This window comes from Lepus europaeus, chromosome 4, assembly GCF_033115175.1.
Source record: "Lepus europaeus isolate LE1 chromosome 4, mLepTim1.pri, whole genome shotgun sequence".
Classification (NCBI taxonomy): domain Eukaryota; kingdom Metazoa; phylum Chordata; class Mammalia; order Lagomorpha; family Leporidae; genus Lepus; species Lepus europaeus.
The window spans coordinates 141,729,157-141,755,643 of record NC_084830.1 but is presented as its reverse complement, the minus strand read 5'-3'; the positions used below and the strand labels follow the sequence as shown (position 1 = coordinate 141,755,643).

General features: G+C 43.6%; 1 protein-coding gene across 4 annotated transcripts in view; it reads right to left on the bottom strand.

Moving 5' to 3' along the window:
* The window catches only part of FAM13B (family with sequence similarity 13 member B), a 93,303-nt gene that overhangs the window by 56,472 nt on the left and 10,344 nt on the right, over nt 1-26,487 (bottom strand). For 2 of the 4 annotated variants that reach the window (XM_062189088.1, XM_062189086.1), the window contains exons 2-7: nt 17,397-17,563; nt 16,008-16,199; nt 15,357-15,569; nt 11,269-11,446; nt 10,852-10,993; nt 4,277-4,372 (exon numbers count right to left, since the gene is read on the bottom strand). In XM_062189088.1, the coding sequence (XP_062045072.1) occupies nt 4,277-4,372; nt 10,852-10,993; nt 11,269-11,446; nt 15,357-15,569; nt 16,008-16,164 (786 nt within the window). In that variant the 5' untranslated portion in view covers nt 16,165-16,199; nt 17,397-17,563. The remainder of the gene's footprint in view (nt 1-4,276; nt 4,373-10,851; nt 10,994-11,268; nt 11,447-15,356; nt 15,570-16,007; nt 16,200-17,396; nt 17,564-26,487) is intronic. The other 2 variants (XM_062189089.1, XM_062189087.1) reach the window with 1 other exon arrangement.

Below are 26,487 nucleotides of genomic sequence, written 5' to 3'. Positions count from 1 at the left end.
TTCCCCACGGTGTGTCTTACATAATTACCTTCCAACTGTTTCATATCAAAATAAAATTATAAGCCACATAAACTATTTTGACATGGGAAGTAACAACTGTAAGCCCACAAACTAAAAAAAGCTGGCACACTATAGTTAACATTAAGAAAGCTTCATTTTCTAGCCAGTTTTGTAAATCTAATAATTACAAAAGATTTCTAATTGATTCTTCCAACTTTTAGGTGCATTAAACAAGTCATTTTAAGTGCGAAAAAAGAAAGGTACATTTTGCCTTAAGGTGTTAGCTATGTTTTAGAAAATGTCCGCTAACTTCTAAATGATTCAGATTAAATTTGTCATGAAAATATCATAGTGCCAACAACAAGGGAAAAAAATCATATTTTAACCACTTAGTACAAGTTTATAATGATCTAACTGATGGATGTCATAAAATATCCTCTATTATTAGACTGGCCACATTAGGAATCACTCAGTAAAAATACAATGCAATACTGAAGAAGGGAAATCAGCAAAACAGTTTCAAATGAGAAATATTTTTTAAGTTATCTCAAAGAAGAAACAACCTATTCATGGTCTTAATATCTTATATAAGTTAATATTAGTCATTAAGAACACTGAGCAAGGGCTAAAGTTGTATAGCGCAATAGGTTAAGCCATTGTGTGCAACACAGGTATTCCATATCAGAGCACTGGCTCCAGCCCTGACTGCTCCGCTTCCAGCTCCCTGTGAATGAAGTGGAGAATGGCCCAAGTACTTGGGTCCCTGCCACCCATGTGGGAGATCCAGATGGAGTTCCTGGCTCCCGGCTTCAGCCTGGTTCAGCCCTGGCTATTGGGGGAATTTGGTGTTAGCCGGTAGATAGATGATCTCTCATTCTCCCATTCAAACAAATAAATAAATATTTTTTTATTTAAAGAAAAGGGAGGAACAGCACTATGGCACAGTGAGTTAAACTACCGCCTGCAACACTCACATCCCATATGGGTGCCGGTTCAAGCCATGGATACTCCACTTCCAATCCAGTTCCCTGCTAATGTGCCTTGGAAAGTGGCAGAAGATAGCCACTTTCTTGGACAACTGCCACCCAGGTGGGAGACCAGGATGGAGTTCCAGAGTTGTAGCCAGTTGGGGAGTAAACCAACTGATGGAAGATCTGTTTCTCACTCCCTGTCTGTAACTCTGGCTTTCAAATAAACAAATAGAAGTAAAAACTGGGGTGGGCATTGTCCTGCAACAGGTTAAGCAACCTCTTGTTCACCCACTCTCATATCATAGTGCCTAGGACTAAATCCCACCTCTATCTTCTAAACCAACTTCCTGCAAGTGTGTCTGGGAGGGACAGATGATGGCCCTCAATTTCATTCCCTGCCATGACATCCATGTGGGAGACTAGAATGGAGTTCCTGGTTCTTGGATTCAGTCTGTCCAAGCCTCAGCTGTTGTAGGCATTTGGGGAAGGAACCAATAGATAGAAGATCTCCATCCCTTCTACCACTCTGGCTTTGAAATAAATAAATAAGTATTTAAAAGAAAAAAGAAAAAATTGGGGCCGGCGCTGGTTTGAGTGCCGGCTGCTCCACTTCTGATTCAGCTCTCTGCTATGGCCTGGGAAAGCAGTAAGAGATGGCCCAAATGCTTGGGCCCCTGCACCCACTTGGGAGACCCAGAAGAAGCTTCTGGCTTCGGATCGGCATGGCTCCGGCCGTTGTAGCCAATTGGGGAGTGAACCAGCAGATGGAAGACCCTTCTCTCCCTCTGCCTCTCCTTCTCTCTCTCTGTAACTCTGCCCTTGAAATAAATAAATAAATCTTAGGGAAAAAAAAAAAAAAGATGGGGAAATTTGAGGACACAAATATTTAAAAAAAAAGAAAGAAAATTGCATTCAAGGGGCTAGCACTGTCGCAGCCTGTTGCACCGGCATTCCATATGGGTGCCAGCTAGAGTCTCTGCTGCTCCACTTCTGATCCAGCTCCCTTGCTAACGCACCTGGAAAAGCAGCGGAAGATGGCCCAAGTGCTTGGGCCACGTTCCCCACATGAGAGACTTGGAAAGAAGCCCCTGGCTCTAGCCTGCCCCAGCCCTGGCTGTTGCAGCCTTTTGGAGAGAGAACCAATGTATAGAAAATTCTCTAATTCTGCCTTTCAAATAAATAAATCAAGAGCTAGAGAGAGGGCAAAACAGAGAAACAGAGAGGTCTTCCATCTGCTGGTCCACTCCCCAAATGGCTGCAATGGTCAGGGCTAGGTAGGCCAGTCAGAAGCAGGAGCCAGGAGCTTCTTCTAGGTCTCCCACGTAGGTACAGGGGCCCAAACACTTGGGCCATCGTACATTGCTTCCCAGGTGCATTAGCAAGAGAGCTGGATCAGAAGTGGAACAGTGGCTGGCACTGTGGTGTATAGTGGGCCAGGCCTCAGCACTGGTTTAAGTCCCTGCTGCTCCTCTTCTGATCCAGCTCTCTACTACAGCCTGGGAAAGCAGTGAAGGATGACCCAAGACCGTGTGGACTTGCACCCATGTGGGAGACCAAAAAAACCTGGAATAATCTCCTGGCTTCAGATAGGCCCAGCTCCAGCAATTGCAGCCATTTGGGGAGTGAATTAGTGGATGAAGAGCTTTCTCTCTGTCTCTCCCTCTATCTGTCTGTAACTGTCTTTATTTATTTATTTGACAGGCAGTCAGACAGTGAGAGAGAGAGAGAAAGGTCTTCCTTCCATTTGTTCACCCCCCAAATAGCCGCTACAGCCGGAGCTGCGCCAATCCAAAGCCAGGAGCCAGATGCTTCCCCTGGTTTCCCATGCGGGTTCAGGGGCTCAAGCACTTGGACCATCCTCCACTGCCTTCCCAGCCCTTGGACCATCCTCCACTGCCTTCCCGGGCCACAGCAGAGAGCTGGACTGGAAGAGGGGCAACCAGGACTAGAACCCAGCACCCAAATGGGATGCCGGCACTGCAGGCGGAGGATTAACCGAGCAAGCCACAGTGCCAGTCCCAATAAATCTTAAAAAAAAAAAAAAAGGGGGGGGGGTGGAGCAGCTCCGTCTCAAAGGGGCACCCATATGGGATACGGGCATTGCAGGCAGCAGCTACACCACAGCACTGGCCTCCAAAAGAAATCTTAAAGATGGCCTTTTAAGCTGAGGTTAGACAAATATCTAGTCCACACATTTTTGGAGGAGGTACAACTACTTTAACATATCACATACACACTTTTAAAAAATCAATGGGGGGGGGGGGGGGGCAGCGCTGTGGCGCAGTGGGTAAAGCCACCACCTGCACTGATGGTGTCCCATATGGGCACCGGTTCAAGTCCCTGCTGCTCTATTTCCGATCCAGTTCTCTGCTATGGCCTAGGAAAACAGCAGAAGATGGCCTAAGGTCCTTGGGCCCTGCACCTAAAAACTCCTGGCTTCAGATTTTGGATTGGCACAGCTGCAGCCGTGGTGACCAACTGGGAAGTGAACCAGCAGATGGAAGACCTCTCTCTGCCTCTCCTTCTCTCTCTGTGTAACTCTGGGACTTTTAAATAAATTAATTTTTAAAAAATTCAATTTGTGTCTACAGTCAGTAGTCCTTAGGAACTATGAAAGCCTCACAGTCAATTATATTGAATATATACTTAATTCAATAAGCTTTAAGTATATTTTTTAAAGACTTTATTTATTTGAAAGACAGAGTTACAGAGAGAGGTAGAAACAGAGAGTTCCTCCATCCACTGGTTTACTCCCCAGATGGCCGCAATGGCCAGAGATGCGCCGATCCGAAGCCAGGAGCCTCTTCCAGGTCTCCCACGTGGGTGCAGGGGCCCAAGGACTTGGGCCACCTTCTACTGCTTTCCCAGGCCATAGCAGAGAGCTGGATTGGAAGAGGTGCAGCCTAGAACCAGCTGGCGCCCATATGGGACGCCGGCACTTCAGGCCAGGGCTTTAATCCACTGCACCACAGTGCCAGCCCCATGCTTTATGTAAATTAATTGACATTAATGCAATATTTTTGCTAACAATCATCAACTAAGGTATGATATGAACCATAACCTGTGGGCTTTTCTTCCTCCCTCCATGCATCCAATGTAATTTCCTGTGGTAAGAACTGACTCAGTTATTTTCAGCAAGAATAAGAATTAAATAGAGTAAAATGCTCTCTCACCCCATACTAATCTCTTCTTGTCAATCTGACCTCCTGCTTATCAAGAACATTCTTCTCATAAATTATTTTGAATTTGTCCTATGTAGGCACCTGCCTCAACTCCACTAATGGAAACCACTCATCCATACTTACATCTCTTCTGTCTTTGACTGCTGTAATTCCCTTCTCTAGGGCCTCAGGAAATGCCTGATCTCCAGACTCCAGCTTGTGGAGAACGCTGCTACCTGCCTTCTCAAATGTATAAAGAAACATAATTATCACCTCCATCTTCAAGCCACTCTACTTGATTCTCATTCATTTAAGGACCCATACAAAGTTCATTTGACTCTGGGTCATTTCTCAAACATTCCCTCCACTCATGATCTCCAGCCATCTCTCTCCTATTAATAAAAATTGAGAAGGTTCTAATAGTCAAATATTTGCATTCATGAGATACAATTCCAAAAGTTAGATAAATTCTGCTTCTTTCAAATATCAAAATCAGAAAAAAACCAAAGCACTGCCAAGATGGGCCAGGACTGCCTGTATCTTTACAAATACAGGTGAGAGGGGTGGACATTTGCCCTAGCAGTTGAGCCAAAGTTGGAATAACCACATCCTCTACACAAGTGCCTGGGCTTGAGTCCTGGCTCTGCTCCCAGTTCCAGCGTCCTGCTAATACACACTCTGGGAGGCAGCAGGTGATAGGACCCTAACACTCACATGGAGACCTGGTTAGAGTTTCAGTTCCTAGTCCAGCACTGGCTGTTGCAGGCATTTGAGGAGTGAACCAGCACAGAACACACACATCCTCTCTCTCTGTTTCTCCCTGTCTTTTAAATAAATTAAAATGTAGCAGATATAAAAGTATGGGGGCTGGCATTGTGGCACAGATGGTTCAGACACTGCCTGCAGTGTCAGCATCCCATAGGAGTGCGAGCTTGGCCCAGGCCCAGCTACTGCAGTCACTTGGGTATGAACCAGCAGATAGAAGATCCCTCTCTGTCTCTCCTCACTCTCCGAAATGCTTTCTTTCAAATAAATAAAATCTTTTTTTTTTAAAGATACAGGAATAAGGGGCCGGTGCCATGACACAGTAGGTTAATCCTCCACCTGCGGCGCCAGCATCCCATACGGGCGCTGGTTCTAGCCCCAGATGCTCCTCTTCCAGTCCAGCTCTCTGCTATGGCCTGGGAAAGCAGCAGAAAATGGCCCAAGACCTTGGGCCCCTTTGCCCGTGTGGGAGACCTGGAAGAAGCTCCTGGCTCCTGGCTTCAGATCAGCACAGCTCTGGCCATTGCAGCCATTTGGGGAGTGAACCAACGGAAGGAAGACCTCTCTCTCTCTCTGTAACTCTAACTCTCAAATAAAATAAATAAAATCTTAAAAAAAAAAAAAAAGATATCTTATTCCTGTATCAATAGCATTAAGTCATTTAGTATTTACTTGTAACCCACTTATAATTCAGAAATATAATAAAAACAGATTAAAAATATATTCATGTAATTTGCAACATGAGTTAAGATAATGAAATATACAAGTCTCTCAGGACCTAGTACACTAACTCATTTACTGTGCATATTCTGTTTAATATGCCACCATCCTCTTCTCTATCCATGGCAAATTTGCAGAACTCAACATCACCTCCTGGTATTGCTTAATTTAACAACCATTCAAATTAATAAGTATGTAAAACAAAGCATATTTTGAGTGAACTTTTCTAGTGATTAAAGAAAGTTGCAATAAATGTGAAATATATATATATGTATTTCAGTATACATAAATAAACCACAGAATAATAGAAATGTCAGAGAACGCTATGACAGTATATAACATAATGAAGGCATACCCTAAAGACTATAAATAAAGCTAAAAAAGAAGAGCAAGGTGACAGGCAGAATTCCTCAATAAATGGAATACCTTTGAGACATTAAGGGTTTGAGGCATATCTATCTACTTTATCTACTTGTCCCTCTCTTTCTTTCCTTTTTTTAATTTGAAAGGCAGAGTTACAAAGAGAGAGAGAGAGAGAGAGAGAGAGAGATCTTTCATCTACTGTTTCCCTTCCTAAATGGGCACAATGGCTAGGGCTGGACCAGTCCAAAGCCGGGAGCCAGAAGTTTCTTCCAGGTCTGCCACATGGGTACAGCGGCCTAAGTGCTTGGGCCAACTTCTGCTACTTTGCCAGGCACATTAGCAGGGAGCTGGATTTGAAATGGAACAGCCGGTAGTCAAAACAGTTCCCACATGGAAAATCGGTATTGCAGGTGGCAGTTTAACTCCCCATGCCACAACATCGGCCCTGTCATTTCAAAAGTATCAGTTTTTTATTTTAAACAGGTTACTAAGTAAGGAACTGTATATGACCCTTGGAAACCTCCAAAAATATGTGCCAAAAGTTCCATGTATCACTGAGTTAGGTTATAAATTGTACCCATTGGATTTACTTTATACACATACATACACACACATGCACACACACACACATGAATATTTTAAAAAATACACATTTCCAAGCCGGCGCCGTGGCTTAACAGGCTAATCCTCCGCCTTGCGGCGCCGGCACACTGGGTTCTAGTCCCAGTCGGGGCACCAATCCTGTCCCGGTTGCCCCTCTTCCAGGCCAGCTCTCTGCTGTGACCAGGGAGTGCAGTGGAGGATGGCCCAAGTTCTTGGGCCCTGCACCCCATGGGAGACCAGGAGAAGCACCTGGCTCCTGCCATCGGAACAGCGCGGTGCGCCAGCCGCAGCGCGCCTACCGCGGCGGCCATTGGAGGGTGAACCAACAGCAAAAGGAAGACCTTTCTCTCTGTCTCCCTCTACTGTCCACTCTGCCTGTCAAAAATTAAAAAAAAAAAATACACATTTCCCCATATATATGGTACACACAGAGGTGGGAGGTCCTTCAAAAATTTGTAGAAAATGTTCATTAGGAGGCCGGCGCTGCGGCTCAATAGGCTAATCCTCCGCCTTGCAGCGCTGGCACACCGAGTTCTAGTCCCGGTCAGGGCGCCGGATTCTGTCCCGGTTGCCCCTCTTCCAGGCCAGCTCTCTGTTGTGGCCGGGGAGTGCAGTGGAGGATGGCCCAAGTGCTTGGGCCCTGCACCCCATGGGAGACCAGGAGAAGCACCTGGCTCCTGGCTTCGGACCAGCGCGGAGCGCCGCCCACAGCGGCCATTGGAGGGTGAACCAACGGCAAAGGAAGACCTTTCTCTCTGTGTCTCTCTCTCACTGTCCACTCTGCCTGTCAAAAACAAAACAAAACAAAACAAAACAAAATGTTCATTAGGAAAAACTATGTATGGATCTCAAGAAATTTTTGCACACAAATCCTTATTTTCCATGAACTTTTTATTTTTTTTATTTTTATTTATTTATTTTTTTTTTTTTTAATTTTTGACAGGCAGAGTGGACAGAGAGAGAGAGAGACAGAGAGAAAGGTCTTCCCTTTGCCGTTGGTTCACCCTCCAATGGCCGCCGCGGTAGCGCGCTGCGGCCGGCGCACCACGCTGATCCGATGGCAGGAGCCAGGTGCTTCTCCTGGTTCCCATGGGGTGCAGGACCCAAGCACTTGGGCCATCCTCCACTGCACTCCCTGGCCACAGCAGAGAGCTGGCCTGGAAGAGGGGCAACCGGGACAGGATCGGTGCCCCGACCGGGACTAGAACCCGGTGTGCCGGCGCTGCAAGGCGGAGGATTAGCCTAGTGAGCCGCAGCGCCGGCCTTCCATGAACTTTTTAAAGCACCCTGATGCACACACACACACAGAATTTCAATCTCAGTTTATAAATAAGTTATAATCAAGCATTTGTTACTATTCCTTTAAAGTCCCTGATACCTTGGAGAACAAATCTCAAAAAGTAAAAAGTGTTACTCAAAAAGATGCATAAAAGCATAGCAATTCTTTTATATAAAAGCTGAGTTACTCAGAAAATAGAACTTCTAAACTCACATAATCAGATCCAAGAACTATCAGAATTTATAAAAATCTGTATGATAATCTACTGTTCAAAAGATGCTGCTTTATCACTGCAAATGAAAGGCTGAAACCCAAATGGGCATCACTCAATAGTGTGACCATGTAATTCAGCATCCAAACCTGGATACATCTGAGCATGATATGTGCAGTTAATAAATATTCCATCAGATATAAACCAAGACTATTCTGGGAAAAGCAGAATGTATATCACTTTTCCAACTGGGGATTGTTAGAATACATCAAATAAATTATAAGGTTCTACCCGGACAATAAGGAAACTATACACATGCTCTCTTCATTCTATTAGGAAAAGATCTCCAGGGGCCAGTGCTGTGGCATAACAGATTAAGCCACCCCCTTCAGCATCAGCATCCTATATGGGCACTGGTTTGAGCCCTGCAGCTCTACTTCAAATCCAGCTCCCTGCCAATGCACCTGGAAAAGCAGTGGAATATGGCCCAAGTGTTTGGGCCCTTGAAACCACACCGGTGACCCAGATGAAGCTCCCAGCTCCTGGCTTCGGCCTGGTCCAGCCATAGCCACTGTAGCCATCTGGGGAACGGACTTGCTACTTCTGACTTTCCTGCTCTGTAACTCCACCTTTCAAATAAATAAATAATCTTAAAAAAAAAAAAAAATCTCCAACATTCACTGCTGATATAAAACAAGGTAAAAAACAGCATATGTAGTATACCACTTTACTGTTTTAAAAAAAGTAAAATATTTACTTTTTTTCTTTCCATTTAAAAACTATGGGTATGGGGCCGGCGCAGGTTAATGCCCTGGCCTGAAGCGCTGGCATCCCATATGGGCTCCGGTTTGAGACCCGGCTGCTCCACTTCCAATCCAACTCTCTGCTATGACCTGGGAAGGCAGTGGAGGATGGCCCAAGTCCATGTGGGAGACCTGGAGGAAGTTCCTGGCTCCTGGCTTCGGATCAGCGCAACTCCAGCCGTTGTGACCAGTTGGGGAGTGAACCATAGGATGGAGGACCTCTCTCTTTCTCTCTGCCTCTCCTCGCTCTGTGTAACTCTGACTTCGAAATGGATAAATAAAAAACTATGGGTAAGCATTTAAGAAACAATGGGGAGGACAGGAAAAAAAATTGGTTATTTAACACAATAAGACATTTTGCTGTATATTTTATTTTTCAAAATTATTGAATTATTAACCAATATTTAAAATGTAGCAGCTCCACCCCACAATCAAAATATCTTAGTTTTTAACCTAACAAAAGTTTTCTGGGGCCGGCACTGTGGTGCAGTGGGTTAATACCCTGGCCTGAGGCGCCAGCATCCCATGTCGGCACCAGTTCGAGACCTGGCTGCTTCACTTCTGATCCAGCTCTCTGCTGTGGCCTGGGAAAGAAGAAGATGGCCCAAGTCTTTGGGCCCCTGCACCCACGTGGGGGACCCAGAAGAAACTCCTGGCTCCTGGCTTCAGAATGGCACAGCTCTGGCCGTTGCGTCCAACTGGGGAGTGAACCATCGGATGGAAGACCTCTCTCTCTCTCTCTCTCTCTCTCTCTCTGAGTGAACCATCGGATGGAAGACCTCTCTCTCTCTCTCTCTCTCTCTCTCTCTCTCTCTCCTCTCTCTGTGTAACTCTGACTTTCAAATAAATAAATAAATCTTTTAAAAAAAAAAGTTTGCTGACAAACAATTTCACTTAAGTATGGAAGAAAAAACCGCCCAAAAGACCTAAATCCCAAATTCTATACTGGATGAGTCTAGACTAATACAGGTTTTGTTTTGTTTTGTTTTGTTTTGTTTTTGACAGGCAGAGTAGACAGAGAGAGAGACAGAGAGAAAGGTCTTCCTTTTGCCGTTGGTTCACCCTCCAATGGCCACCGCGGTAGGCGCGCTGTGGCCAGCGCACCGCGCTGATCCGATGGCAGGAGCCAGGGCTTATCCTGGTCTCCCATGGGGTGCAGGGCCCAAGCACTTGGGCCATCCTCCACTGCCTTCCCGGGCCACAGCAGAGAGCTGGCCTGGAAGAGGGGCAACCGGGACAGGATCGGTGCCCCGACCGGGACTAGAACCCGGTGTGCCGGCGCCGCAAGGCGGAGGATAGACTAATACAGCTTTACAATGAACTGCAATTCCTCAGCTTTAAGATTCCCATTTGATAAAGGGGAGAGTAAGAAAGATACTTGCATAGTCTCAATAACCAAGGCATAGCAGTAACAACAAAAGATCACAACACAACCTCAGAAAAGGGCTTTAATATTCTAAAGTCACTAGAATTAAAAAGTATCAGCAATCCAACCTAGTAATCTCCAAATGCTTCCCATTAATGGCAACAATGACACTATTACATTGATATGCTAGGTCAAAAAAATTTCAAATTTTTGTAAGTTACGACTGAATCTTTCCCTTAAATTTCTCACCCTTTACCTACACTGACCAGTGCCAGCAGTTTCTTTGCAAAAACCAAAATCATACTATACTTGCAAAATAAACAACGCCTAAGTTAGAAAAAAAAAAAAGCACATAAAACCCAAAAACCTTTACCACACAGAAGTACTCTGATTACAATGACTTTTCCTTATTACCCAAATTGAAAACAAGAAGTTGTTCAGAAATAAAAAGTTATCATCCATACACTATATAGATGTGTCACCACCTGATTAAATAAACAGAACTATTTCCAGTTCAGTATCTCAATCCCACATTAAGTTTGTGTCAACCCTTTAAGAGACTATTAAAAAAATCTCTCTCTTCAAATACATTATTAAAAATACTCTCACCTGTTCTGTAATGGAACTCAAATCATTTGATGAAAACTCTTCCTCTTCATTCTCAAAAAACCCATAGTAATTTTCCAGAAGTCCAGCCATTATCCGGCTCACTATTTCTTGCTCTTTCATATCTTCCACATCTGTATAAATGCTAAGAATAAAAGTTAATCAATCATAGGTAAATTTAGGAAACAACTGGAATCACTTCATGAACCCTAAGCAATTTATGTCATCATTCTGTCTCATTTTCCCATCTGAAAAGCCTACCTAACTAGAACCCTTTTTCACGTAAATGCTGAGATTATTAAGATGTACTATAAAAAACAACGGTACATCAAATAATCCACGATTCTTGGAAGACAATATACTGATTCTATGTTACAAACAAAATTTTTAAAATTAAACAAAAACTGTCAAACAACTCACTGGAAGACATCTGGACCAAAGACAGCAGCCAAAGAATTCGCAGACCAAATTTCTTCATGATGTGAAGCTACATTGGCTAAAAATCTACACAGAAACTTCAATAAACTGTAATTAACAGGTGGAAGCTGTTGCAAGAGGAACTTCAATTTTCTTCCAAATTCATCTTCGTTATTATAATCTATAAAAGATAATGACAGGTCTTTTTAATGAAGAAAAAAAGTAAGGCTCAGATACTCTGCCAGGTTCCCATCACTCCACCCACATCACCTTTTTACTTCAACAATTTAAAACCTCTTCACTTCCTCTACCAGAGGCCAAATGCCTTCAGGCTTTGCATTTCACTTATTAAATGGGAGAAAAGTTGGAAAGAAGGAGGTGAAAAAAAGGAACTAAAACCCTCAACTGCTGGAGGATGTTTTCCTCATCTATTACTCACTGGCCCCAATTCTCTCTGTACTGTCTCCTGCATGACTGTACCTGTATTTTCAAACTAGTGCCAACTAGAAGAAGTCAAAATACATTGGCCATGCCAGTCAACAAGAACTACTAATGAGCAATGCAAAAACACAAGTTGATGGACTGATATCACCATCAGTGATATTTTTCCACTAAAATGAACTGAGAAAACAAGAAAAGAACAGGGTGACAGAGTGACTTTTTTCTTCCCCTAATATCTAGAAAAGACTTCAGCAATACCCAAAAAGGTCTTGCATTTCACATCTTTCTCCTCTAAACTGATGGTTTTCTCTTATCAGCTAGAGTTTATCACAGAAGCCAGGGCTTGTGTTTATCATGTCAGTGAGTTCTCACAAACAGAAACTGAGCCTCCATCAAACCCACTGCTTAATGAGGGCCACTTTAAGAGAGGTAATTTCTCAGAGGTACTCTCAAAATGGGGGAATTTTTTGCTTCGACAATTAATTCAATTTTATTTCGTTTTGTATTTTTCTGCAGGTTCTTAAAATTAATTTACAGAAACATTCTCGGTGAAAAGTTACAGTCATAATATTGGCCATCTCTGCAAAATAACAAAAGTCTACAGTTTATCAGGAAAGGCTACATAGAGTCACATGAGTTTTACTTAAAATTTAACACGTAACCCATAACAATCTTTCTATACTTTCTACTATTACCAACAATCCATTCAAATATACCAGCACTTTGACTTTACAACTGGATGGAACATTTCTTGGATTAACACTTCTTAAATCACTGTCCCTGTAACTGGTGAAAAATTTTAACAATCTAAGCTTAGAGCAGAAAAAGATTACTTTTAATAATCTTTGGGCAGGTACCATGGCCCAGCAGGCTGGGCTGCTGCATGCAACATCAGCATCCCATATCAGAGTGCCAGTTCAAGTCCTGGCTGTTCCACTTTCAATCCAGCTCCCTGCAAACTCATCTGGGAAGACCGTGGAAAATGGCTCATATGCTTGGGCCCCTCTTTTCCATCCACTTAGGAAACTTGGATGGAGTTCTAGGCTTCTCGATCATTTGTCTCCCCAAATGAGTGGATGAAAGATCTCTCTCTCACTGACCGCTCCCCTCCAACCCCAGTCCTGTCTCTCCCTCTTTCAAATTAACAAATCTTTTAAAAAATAAAACGGGGCAAGCATGTGGCACAGCGGGTTCAACTACCTCTGCCTGGGACACCAGCATCCCATATCAGAGCACCAGTTTGAGTCCCAGATGCTCCGCTTCCAATCTGGTTCCAAACTCATGTTCCTGATAAAGCAGCAGAGGATGGTCCAAGTACTTGGGTCCCTGTCACCCATGTGAGAGACTCAGACGGAGTTCTTAGCTCCTGGATTCATCCAGGGCGGGGCCAGGCCACTGTGGCAATTAGGCAGTGAACCAGCAAATGTAAAGTATTTCCCTCTCATATTGTCACTCTTTCAAATAAAACCCTAAAAAAAAATCATATGTATGAACTAAAACATGCAAGCAATCCATATTCTCAATGGTGACTACAGCAACACTGACAAATTCTACACAAAATGTTTTCCAAATCTGTATGCAACACTGATCATCATCTAACATACCCATCTTCTCGTTTTTTTTTAAGATTTTTTTAAAAATTTATTTGAAAGGCATATTTACACAGAAAGAGAGATCTTCTATCTGGTGATTCACTCCCCAAAGGCCACAACAGCCAGGGCTAAGCCAGGCTGAAGCTAGCAGCCTAGAGCTTCTGAGTAGTCCACGTGGGTGCAGGGGCCCAAGCACTTGGGCCTCCTGCTGCTACTTCCCCAGGTGCACAAGCAGAGAGCTAGATCAGAAATGGAGCGGCTGGGTCTCAAACCAGCGACCATATAGGATACAGATGGAAGCTTAACCTGCTAAGCCATAATGCTGGAGCTTCTGGCTTCTGCCTTCAGCCTGGCACAGCCCTAGCCATCACAGACATTTGGGGAAATAAAGCAACGGACAGAACACCTGTCTCTCTCTCTCTCTGTCTCTGTAACTCCACCTTTGAAATAAATAAATCTTTAAAAAGTAAGTAAAATTTTAAAATTAAACAAAAACAACAGTGAGGCCAGTGCTACGGCATAGCATGTAAAGCTGTCACCTACAGCTCCAGTATCCCATTGCTGGGCTGCTCCATTTCCAATCCAGCTTCCTGTTAATGTGCCTAGGAAAGCAGCAGAAGACAATTCAAGTGCTTGGGCCCCTGCCATCCAAGTGGGAGGCCCAGAGTTCCTGGCTCCTGGCTCTAAGCAACTCTGCCTTTCAAATGAATAGTTAAATTAAAACAAAACAAAAACAGTACTTATAGGGATCCAAGCAACTGCCATTCCCTCAACTAGACTAGACGGTCCCTTGCCAGCATTGCCACATAATGGGTTAAGTCTCTGCTTGCAACGCCTGATCCCATGCTGAAGTGGCTGCTCCACTTCTGATCCAACTCCCTGATAATGCACTTGAGAAGGCAGAAGATGGCCCAAGTACTTGGACCCCTCTACCCATGTAAGAGACCCACAGTTCCTGGCTCCTGGCTTCGGCATGGCCCAACTCTGACCACTGCAGCCATTCGGGGAGGGAACCAATGTACGGAATATACTTTTCTGTTTCTCCCTCTGTGCTAACTCTACCTTTCAGATAAAAATAAAACTTAAAGATTTATTTTTTAAAAAGGAGAAAATAATAAATCAGTGATATACTACACATATTAATTAACACCAGAGTAAGGGGCTGGTGCTGTGGTGCAGCAGATAAAATCGCTGCCTATAGAACTAGCATACCATATGGGCACCAGTTCAAGTCCCGTCTACTCCACTTCCAATCCAGCATCCCTGCTATGTGCCTGGGAAAGCAGCAGAAAGTGGAAGATGGCCCAAGTGCTTGAGCCCCTGCAACCTCATGGGAGACCTGGATGAAGCTCTTGGTTTCAGCCTGGCCGTTGCAGTCATTTGGGGGGTGAACTACGGGATGGGAGATCGATCTATCTCTCTCTCTCGGCCATTTGGGGAGTGAATTAGGGGATGGAAGATTCTCTCTCTCTCTCTCTCTCTCTCTCTGCCTCTCCCTCTCTGTAACTCTGCCTTTTAAATAAATAAATAAATAAATAAATCTTAAAAAAAAAAAAAAAAAAAGAGTAGCACAGTAGAAGGTGGAAGCATGCAGGGCCCATGACCCAGAGGCCTAAGGATCAAAACCATCCTCAGGTTGTTGTTGTGATACAGCAGGCTAAGCCACTGCTTACAGCACTGGCAGCTGATATGAGAGTGCCAATTTGAATTCTAGCTGCTCCACTTCCAATGCAGCTTCCTGGTAATGCACCTGGGAAAGCAACAAATGGTGACCAAAGTTTTGGGCCCTGCCTCCCATGTTGCAGACGTGGATGGAGTTCCTGGCTCCTGGTTTCAGCCTGGCCCAGACACAGCTACTGTGGCTATTTGAGGAATGAATCAGCAAATAGAAGATCTCTCTCTCCCTCCCTCCCCGTCTCTCCCTTTCTTTCTGTCACGCTGCCTTCCAAATAAATAAACAGACCTATTTTTAATTAAATAAAAAATAAAGTTATCGGAAAGTACTCTGAAATTATTAATGAATGACTGAAATGACTGATAAGAATCAAATTATATTACCTTGAGAAAGCTGCATCAAGTGAATATGCAAACTGCCAGGGATAACAGGTTCAGGAAGTTCTTGAAGGAAAAACCTAAGAAGACTAATAGCTGAGGGAACATCTGCTTCCTTAACCAAATCCACCTCTTCTCCACTGTCATATCTCTGCCGAAGCCACTCCACTGTCTCAGCATTTCCATTGACTTGAAAAAGTCCTTGTTGCTCCAGACCTCCTACATTAGTTCAAGGCAAAAATTAAATAAGCTGCAACTTCAACTATTTGACCATATATATTCATTCTCCAATCAACTTAAAATATTCATTCTTTTGGAAAGCCTTTCTTGGCTCCCCTGATCTGGCTAAAGACCTTCAAATTACACGCCTAGAAGCATACTATCTCTATTCTAAGGGATATTATATTTTATCCCACCCCTTATTAAAAATATTCCTGTCACCCCTACCAAAAAATGTTCTAGGCTGGGCAACCATCACATCTAGTACAAGAATTTAAGTAAAAAACATATTAGAACGTTAAAAAGAGCGTCTATATTGTTTTCCCTATGTTTTGAACTTTCCATACTAAAAAGAAAAAATTTAAAAATCCAAGGTCAAAAAGGGTAAGTTGTGTTTATCAAAACAAAAGCTAGCCCTCAAAGTAAGGAAACGTATACCATGTTCCTCAATATAGTCCACAACGTGGCGGACTATGAACGGAACCTCATTGTCTGGATGTCCTCCCTGCTGCAGCTCATCAAGTGGAATTCCAAATATTTTGTTAGCAAGAACGGAGTTGCAGTTACTCAAGGAAGGGGAGGAGCTCTTCCTCATATCTTTTTTGCAGCCAGAAATCAAAGCTGTCTTTTCTGCCAAATGAAAGACAAAAAAAAAAAAACTATAATGATTAACAGGTGGCAATATGACTAAATACATTAAAGAAAAATGCTTTACGCCTGAATGTGCACTGTTTAACTATGTTCCAGTTAATCAGGTCTACAGTTTTATCTAAGCATTCTCTTTCTTATGAATAGTTCTGAATGTTCCCTTTAGTGTTTGCATTTTAACAACAATAGCAAAATTAACTATCCAAAATTTAGGAAGGGACATTAATTTCCCAAAGACAAATTTAAGGACAAATGTGACTCCAAGGAGACCTTTATTGACCAAGTTTGTAACAACACATCTAAAGATAACAAGAACAATCCATTTCCGGACACTGCTACATAAAAGCTCATCTAACCTCTTAATTCATAAACACCCATACCAGAAAGAATCACTTTTAATAATGTGATTGGCTAAAAATCCCTTTTTATAAATGATGAATTAGTATGAACAAGATTAACCAGTTCTTATTTCTGCACAACAGCTGTATACATTTTTATTTAGGAAAAAAAGGAAATTTTTCAGTTTTAAACAATATTTAATAAGCTAGGTCCTTTTATCAACACTGCTGCTTCATAATTATTCAAAATAAAATTTTCCAACCAGTCTAATTCAGAAGAATAAGGAATTCTGATCGGCAAAGAAGCCATAGGAGAAAACGACATCTCAGATGAATAAGCCTATTATCTAAGCATCTACTATCTAAAGTATAAAAAAAGAAAACTTCTCAAAAGTTGATAATGAAAAAAATGATACCAACTGGTCTTTTCCCACCACCCCACAGAAAAACTTCTTTTCCCAATGACAGTGGAAGATAATAGATGACAAACATAAACCTAGTCAAAATTATAAACTTTACAGAAATAAGGCCCACTGGATCACATCTATACCCAAGGGATCCAGAGAGTGTCACTGTATGACTGGAAAACAATCCAGCCAAATTGCAGGAAATCTAGAAATTAACATAGGAACAACAAATGCCTTAACTTTACATACTCTTAGACAAACAACATCCATACTTCAACACATCTGTGCCAGCTAATAACTACAAACATCAAGTTAATAATCAAATGGCAGCTACAAGAATAAATAATGCTTTTTTAAAGGGAGGAGGGGGTCAGGTAGCTACAAGGAGCAAACTCCATACAGAGTATGGAATAGCTTCCACTGTGGAAACTTACCTTTGAGCACTTAAACACCTAAGTTTAAAAAATGACTTGTGCACCTGCTACCCTCACTGAGCAAGCATTCTTTTGTCATTTATGGCTGTTTGAGATTATGGCAGAAGATAAGCCTGTAGTTCCTCATTGAAGAAACGCAGAACTCGATCAGTACTTCAGCAGTTAATCTAGAAGAAAAAAGCAATTATTTTAATCTCTCAGAACTTCTTTAACTGTGAGAAAACAACAAAATAATGATTTAGGATGTTACCTATATTGAAAGGCACACTTCCCATCAAAAATCTGTCTGTAACCAAGTCAAAGACAAATTCTTCAAGAGTTTCAAAATATGATGATTAAGCTGGGTAAGAATCCTCCTGCTGACAATAAACAAAGGGACTACAAAGGACATTCTTTGGCAATTTTCAGGGATTACACCATTCAAGTAATCCGTCCTCCTCAACAGATCCTTCATTTGTATACATCTTATCCCACCCCATTTCTTCATTTCTTCATATTCTCAAAACTAAGCATGAAGTATTTTCAGGAGATCAAAGGAAGTATCAAAGGTTTACTTTAAGCTCGGAAACGTACTTATGTACTTTTTTTTAAAGATTTATTTGAAAGACAGAGTTACAGAGAGAGGTAGAGACAGAGAGAGAGGTCTTGCAACCACTGGTTCACTCCCTAGATGGCTGCAAAGACCGGAGCTGAGCCGATCCGAAGCCAGGAGCTTCTTCCAGGTCTCCCACGTGGGTGCAGGGGCCCAAGGACTTGGGCCATCTTCTACTGCTTTCCCAGGCCATAGCAGAGAGCTGGATCAGAAGAGGAGCAGCCAGGACTAGAACCAGTGGCCATGTGGGATGCTGGCACTTCAGGCTAGGGCTTTAATCAGCTGAGCCACAGCACCAGCCCCTACTTATGTACTTTTATTTTCATCTTTTCTTTGCATATAACATACTTGTTTTCTGAGCTTTCTGATTTGCAGAAACAATAGTACATCCTGGGAAAGAGCAGAAAGAGAAGGAGGGCAAAGACTTATACTCAAATACCAACTCAACCATTTTGCAGATATCCAAGCCTGAAAACTTTACATGTCTCTGAGCCTAGATTTCCTTATATAAAATAAATATGCCTATATAGCTAATTTTCATTGGACTAACATGCACATAGTAAGTGGATAGTAAACCAGTTATCTCTCTATTCTGTGCGTAAGGCTCAAAGACTAGCAAACAGGCAGGGAAGAGAAGAAAATACTTGTTTGCCAATGTTTTTAATATTTGCTGTCATCCTCTGTGGAGTCTAGCTATCTATTAACAAATCTTTGAATAAGCTCAGTAAGCTACACTGCAATGCTCTGCCCAAGAAGCTTCACTGATGCAAAAGAGTGATATCACCCACCATGTTCCAAAAATCTTACTAGTAACATTCACCTCCAAAAGGAACACTTAAAAGCTAAGAAGGAAAACCACATTCCCACAACAAATCTTTTACTAGATGATTACTTCCAAAACATCCTGAAATGCCTGCTAGAACATGCAGTTCACCTACATGTCTATTCATTTGAAAAACAACTTCAAAGTTAGAATAAAGATGTTTTATAGGGCAGGTGTTGTAGTGCAGAGGGTTGAGCCTTCAGTGCCAGGAGCCTGCTATTTTATCTCATGTCCTCTACTGCACCTAACCTCTAACTATACATAACCTTTAGCTAATCTTTGCTAAGGTGATGCTGGATAGGAATATACTGATTCATCTGCAAAAGTTTATCCTCACTACTAGAAAAACAATCAAGTACAAAAATCTTTCAGGTGGCTGGTGCCACTGCTCACTTGGCTAATCCTCCGCCTGAGGCGCCAGCACTCCAGGTTCTAGTCCCAGCTGGGGCACTGAATTCTGTCCCGGTTGCTCCTCTTCCAGTCCAGCTCTCTGCTCTGGCCTGGGAAGGCAGTGGAGGATGGCCCAAGTGCTTGGGCCCTGCACCCGCATGGGAAACCAGGAGGGAGCACCTGGCTCCTGGCTTCAGATCGAGGCAGCTCTGGCCATAGTGGCCATTTGGGGGGTGAACCAACGGAAAAAGGAAGACCTTTCTCTCTGTCTCTCTCTCTTTCTCACTGTCTAACTCTGCCTGTCAAAAAAAGAAAAAAAAAAAATCTTTCAGGTGACGAGTTTCTCTGTATCCTGAAGAAAACTGATAATAATGGCCAGATTTGTGCCACAGTGGGTTAAACCACCACTTGCAACACTGGTATCCCATATTAGCACAGGTTCAAGTCCCAGCTGCCTCGCTTCCAATTAGCTCCCTGCAACTGTGCCTGGGAAAGCAGAAGATAGTCCAAGTGCTTGGATTCCTGCCACCCATATGGAAGAGACTCAGAATTCTAGGCTACTGTGGCTTGGCCCAGACAGTCTTTGTAGCCATGTGGGGAGTGAACTAGTACATGGAAGATCTCTCTCTCCCCCTTTTTCCCCTGCCCCTGCTTCTCCATAACTCTGGTTTTTCAAAAACAATAAATATGTTTTAAATTAAAAAGATAACAGCAAGCAGCAGTTAGCAGTAACTGAGAAGTTTAGGTACTTCACAATTTACATATATTGAGAAAGTGATTTAACCTTTATTTTAACCGAACACTGCATAAAGGTTCACCAATTAACCCACAACCCACCCAGTTCATAATGATCAGACAGAATTTGAATCCAAAGAATATGACTCCCAAAGTTCTCATCTTACTTATTTACACCTCTCTAAGTCCTCAAAATTTACAGTACCACAGAATCCTTTATTTTATCACTCCACCTATCCATAAAGTTAGGAAGTGACATACTCCTAACATGCTAACAGGAGCTTGAGCCCCCAGCTAAGTACTCACTTAGGACCTCTATCTACAGCACACTAAGAGGACTTAGACTGGAGATCATCCCAACATATAGAATTTATTAAAATGCAGAGTAATTTTTTTTTTCAAGATTTATTTATTTATTTGAAAGGCAGAGGAACAGAGAGGCTGAGGCAAGGAGGGGGGTGGTGGGGAGACTGTCTTCCAACCACTGGTTCACTCCCTAAATGGCCGCATCGGCTAGTCCTGGGTTGATCTGAAGCCAGGAGCCTGGTGTTTCTTCTGGGTCTCCCACACGGGTGCAGGGGCCCAAGGATTTGAGCCATCTTCCACTGCTTTCCCAGGCTATGGCAGTGAGCTGGATCAGAAGCAGAGTAGTCGGGACTCAAACCAGCACCCATGTGGGATGCCGGCACTGCAGGTGGCAGCTTTGGTGGCTTTATCCACTACACCACAGCACCAGATCATACAGAGTGGTTTTTGACATTACTAAGTCCTGTCTTCCACCCCTTTTCAGGTTTTTGTTTTTGCTTTTGTTTTTGGACAGGCAGAGTTAGAGAGTGAGTGAGAGAGAGAGAGACAGAGAGAAAGGTCTTCCTTTTTCCGTTGGTTCACCCCCCAAGTGGCTTCTAGGGCGGACATGCTGAGCCGATCCGAAGCCAGGAGCCAGGTGCTTCCTCTTGGTCTCCCATGCGGGTGCAGGGCCCAAGGACCTGGGCCATCCTCCACTGCCTTCCCGGGTTTTAATAATTCAAATACTTCCTTAACATCTGTAGTGAATTGAATAATGCCCCCCCACACCCAAAACAGAAAAAGAAACCCTCATGTCCCCCTACTTGGAAACAGAGTCTTCACAAATGTAATGAGTTAAGGATTCCAAGATTAAATGACCCTAGAATGAGGAAGGGCCTGAATCCAACAACTGGTGTTCTTGTAAGACAGGACACAGAGAGAGAGAGCGAGAGAAAGCCATGTGAAGATGGCAACACAAAATGGGGTACACTACTAGAAGCCAACAAATGTCAGTAGTCACCAGAAGCTGGAAAAGTCAAAGAAGGATTCTCCCCTGGAATCTTCAGAGGGAGATCTGTCAACACCCTGATTTTAACTTCTGGCCTCCAAAACTGTGAGAGAACACTTCCTACAATTTTCATGTCTTTCAGTTTGAGGTAATTTGTCATGGAAGCTCTAGAAAACTAATGCCACACTTAAGCTAGAATACCAGTTTCCCAAAAAGAGAGGGGCTGGCATTGTGGCACAACAGGTTTGGTTGCCACCTGGGATACCCACGTCCCTGTATGAATGTCAGTTCAAGAACCAGCGACTCTGCTCCCAATGAAACTTCCTACTGATGTGCATCCTGGGAGTCAGCAGACATTGCCTCAGGTACTTCTGTCCCTGCCATCCATGTGAGAACTGAATGGAGTTCCAGGCTCCTGGCTTTGGCCTGGCTTAGCTCTGGCCACTGCAGTCATTTGGGGAGTGAACCAACGATGAAAGATTGCTCTCTCACTCTGCCTTCCAAATATATATTTTTTGACAGAAAAAGAAAACAACAGCAGGCACCTCAAAGAGATCTAATGAAATATAACCTACCAGACAGAAACAATGAAACACAAAGAAAGCAGATAAATAAAAAGCTTGACAGAAAATATAATGTGAAGACTTTCAAAGCAACCAGAGATTTCCAAAAGCATAGTGTTACTATAAATCAGAACAGAGAAATTATTTTAAATACAAGTGACAGCTGCCTAACACAGTGGTATTGAAAAATAAAAATCAAGCCGGCACCGCGGCTCAGTAGGCTAATCCTCCACCTTGTGGCACTGGCACACCGGGTTCTAGTCCCGGTCGAGGCACCGATCCTGCCCCGGTTGCCCCTCTTCCAGGCCAGCTCTCTGCTGTGGCCCGGGAGTGCAGTGGAGGATGGCCCAAGTGCTTGGGCCCTGCATCACATGGGAGACCAGGAGAAGCACCTGGCTCCTGCCTTCGGATCAGCGCGGTGCGCCAGCCGCAGCGCACCAGCCGTGGCGGCCACTGGAGGGTGAACCAACGGAAAAGGAAGACCTTTCCCTCTGTCTCTCTCTCACTGTCCACTCTGCCTGTCAAAAATAAAAAAATAAAATAAAAATAAATAAATAAATAATCTTTTTTAGAAGCTCCTGGCTTCGGATCAGCGTAGCTCAGGCCATTGCTGCCAACTGGGGAGTGAACTATCGGATGGAAGACCTCTCTCTCTCTCTCTCTCTCTCTCTCTCTCTCTGCCTCTCCTCTCTCTGTGTAACTCTTTCAAATAAATAAATCTTTAAAAAACAAATAAATACTAAGTATCAATAAAGTCAGGTGACAGGTACACTCAGAAAAAGCTACCTTCATAAACCAGCAGTCAACCTTAGCTCTGCTAGGGATGGAGGTACTTCTGTACTTCATTCAATTTCATTTCCATTAACCACAAACACAGCTTTCTTAATAATAAACAATCTTTAAGTTTTATATACCTAAGAAAATTAGTAATGAGGAGCCTTTAAAAAGGAGAACACTAACATCAATACCAAACAGAATTAACTGAGCTCTTAAGACATGCTAGGAACTATCTTGAGAGCTTTAAATCTACCAAACTCAGGGGCCAGCAAGGTGGCATAGCAGATTAAGCCACTACTTGCAGCACCAACATGCCACATCAGAGTGACAATTGTAGGTCCAATACTCCACTTCCAATCTAGCTCCCTGCTCATTTGCCTGGGAAACCAGCAGAGGATGGCCCAGTGCTTGGGCCCCTGCCAGCCACATGGGAGTCCTGGATTGAACTCCTGGCCATAGCTGTTGCAGCCACTGGGGAGTGAAACAGCAGATGGCAGATCTCTCTGTCTCTCCCACTCTGTCTTTCAAATAAATAAACATTTAAATAAATATCAAACTAACTTGAAACTTACTACTATCCTGTGGAGGTGATTTCATCATATCCACTTAACTGACAAGAAAACAAAAAGAAGGCCAGCGCTGCAGCTCAATAGGCTAATCCTCTGCCTGCGGCTCTGGCACACCAGGTTCTAGTCCCGGTCGGGGCACTGGATTCTGTCCCGGTTGCCCCTCTTCCAGGCCAGCTCTCTGCTATGGCCCGGGAAGGCAGTGGAGGATGGCCCAAGTCCTTGGGCCCTGTACCCCATGGGAGACCAGGAGAAGCACCTGGCTCCTGCCTTCGGATCAGCGCGATGCGCCGGCCATAGCACACCAGCCGCAGCGGCCATTGGAGGGTGAACCAACGGCAAAGGAAGACCTTTCTCTCTGTCTCTTACTCACTGTCCCTCTGCCTGTCAAAAAAAAAAAAAGAAAGAAAGAAAAAAGAAAACAAAAAAAAGCTTTCTGAGGTGACGGAAATGCTTTGACAAAATAGGATACAATTCACACAGAATGGCTGAAAAGAGTTATCTCATTAATTGTTAAAGCCAAAAAAAGGTAAATAAATCCCTATAGCACTGGTATGCAAAAGAAATAAATGCCAGAAAGGAACTGGATCTTAATAAAGATAATAAACTTTAGGAACAGAGATTTAAGTTTGCAGACTATTGCTGCATCTGGCTCTTTACCACTGAAACTAAACTAAAGGAAAATAAATTTATCCCTACTCTACACATTTAGCTTTCCACTAGATAGGGCTCTAAATTACTGAAGCAAAAGAAAATGCACATCTCATTTTAAATGAGCAAGGAGAGTACTACAAAAGCTGCCAACATGCTAAGCAGTAGTTCCTTCCTGGCCTGAAATTGACAAAAGCATAATTTGTCAGGCAACTTAACAGAAAGGCAACTAAACAGAAAGCCTCAACAGCATATAAAAGAACCTGTCAAATGTTTACAGGTGTTATTTCAACAGAAAGCATCAAATCATTTAAATCTATAAACTTCATACTGACTTTGTCATTTAAGATATGAGGTAAAGCTAAATTCAGAAATGAAAACTATAAAGTTATTAAATTAAAAGGAACTCTGCTCATATTACTCAAAATTGAGAATTTTTCTACTTTAGAAAACCAAACAGGGGTAGGCATTTGCTCTAGCATTTAAGATGCCAATGGGGGGTGAGAGGAGGGCACTGCTGTGGTATAGTGGATAAACCCACCACCTGTAGTACCGGCATCCCATAAGGGTGCTGGTTCGAGTGCAGGCTGCTCCACTTCTGCTCTAGCTCTCTGCTGTGGCCTGGGAAAGCAGTAAAAGATGGCCCAAGTCTTTGGGCCCTGCACCCGTGTGGGAGACCCAGAAGAAGCGCCTGGCTCATAGCTTCAGATCAGCACAGCTTCGGCCACTGCAGACAATTGGTGAGTGAACCAGCAGATGGAATACCTCTTCCCTCCCCCGCCCCGCCGCCCTGCTGTCCCCCCCCCCCCTTAACTCTTTCAAATAAATAAAGAAATCTTTAAAAAAAAAAAAAAAAAAAAAAAAAAAGATGCCACTTGGGACACTTAGATCCCAAATCCCACATCTGAGTGCCTGGGTTCAAGTCCTTGCTCTGTTCTCAATTCCAGCTTCCTGCTAATGGGCAATCTGAGAGGCAGGGGTCATGGCTCAAGTAATCAGGTCTCTACCACTGATGTGGAAGACCAGGATTGAGATCCAAGCTCCCTGCTTCAGCTCTCAGGCTGGGCTGTTGCAGTCATCTGGGGAGTGATCCAAAGGATGGGAGCAGATACGTGTCCGTCTCTCTCAAATTAATTTTTTTAAGAAGGAAAGAGTATAAACTATTTCCTGCAACAAGAAAACACTAGTATCCCCATGCATAAGGATTTATTTTATTGATTTATTTATCTGAAAGGCAGAGTTACAGATAAAGAGACAGAGAGATGTTCCATCCACTGGTTTACTCCCCAAATAACCACAACGACCAGGGTGGGCCAAGCCGAAGCCAGGAGCCAGGAACTTCTTCTGAGTCTCTCATGTGGGTGGCAGAGGCCCAAGGACTTGGACCACCTTCTGTTGCTTTTCCAGGTGCATTACCAGAGAGCTAGATCAGAAGTGAAGCAGCCGAGACTCAAACCAGTGATCATAAGGGATTTCAAAGCTGCAGGTCACAGCTTAACCTGCTGCACCAAAGCACCAGCCCCATGGATTTGTTCATCTTTGTGCATTTTAACATAGTACTTAAAAAGCAATATTCTGGCCGGCACCGTGGCTTAACAGGCTAATCTTCCGCCTGCGGCACCGGCACACTGGGTTCTAGTCCCTGTTGGGGCACCGGATTCTATCCCAGTTGCCCCCCTTCCAGGCCAGCTCTCTGCTATGGCCCAGGAAGGCAGTGGAGGATGGTCCAAGTCCTTGGGCCCTGCACCCGCATGGGAGACCAGGAGAAGCACCTGGCTCCTGGCTTCGGATCAGCGAGATGCGCTGGCCGCAGCGGCCATTGGAGGGTGAACCAACGGCAAAAAGGAAGACCTTTCTCTCTGTCTCTCTCTCTCACTATCCACTCTGCCTGTCAAAAAAAAAAGCAATGTTCTGCGCTGATTCTATAAAATTACAATGAACAATGTAATCAAGCATTTTTTGTAGGACTGCAGTTGCTAAATCATGACTCCAGATTAGAGAACATACATTTCACAGATCACAACCACTCAATGTAAAGCATTTCGCGTAGACAACTCATCATTCCTCTTATTCAAAGTATTCAGATAAAAACTGGTTGTCCCTGGAAATAACCTAGTGGCAAATTGCCTGGCTAGAACTGAGAAACTCTCAAAAGGGTTTCATGGCCATGTCCAATTATTTTATAACCTCCAACCATGATTTCAAGGTATTCAAATCAAAACAAAATTAACAAAATCAAGTAACAGGATAAGATCCCCTGTAACAAAGCCCTCTCATCTATGTTCCTAACTATCTCTCTTTTTTTTTTTTTTTTTTTTTACAGGCAGAGTGGATAGTGAGAGAGAGAGAGACAGAGAGAGAGGTCTTCCTTTTGCCATTGGTTCACCCTCCAATGGCTGCTGCGGCTGGCGCATCTCGCTGATCTGAAGCCAGGAGCCAGGTGCTTCTCCTGGTCTCCCATGCGGGTGCAGGGCCCAAGCACTTGGGCCATCCTCCACTGCCTTCCCGGGCCATAGCAGAGAGCTGGCCTGGAAGAGGGGCAACCGGAATAGAATCCGGCGCCCCAACTGGGACTAGAACCCGGTGTGCCAGCGCCACAAGGCGGAGGATTAGCCTGTTAAGCCACGGCACCGGCCCTATCTCTTTAATACTAAAATTTAATGCACAGTCCCCTGCACAAAACTCAACTGTTTCCCAGTG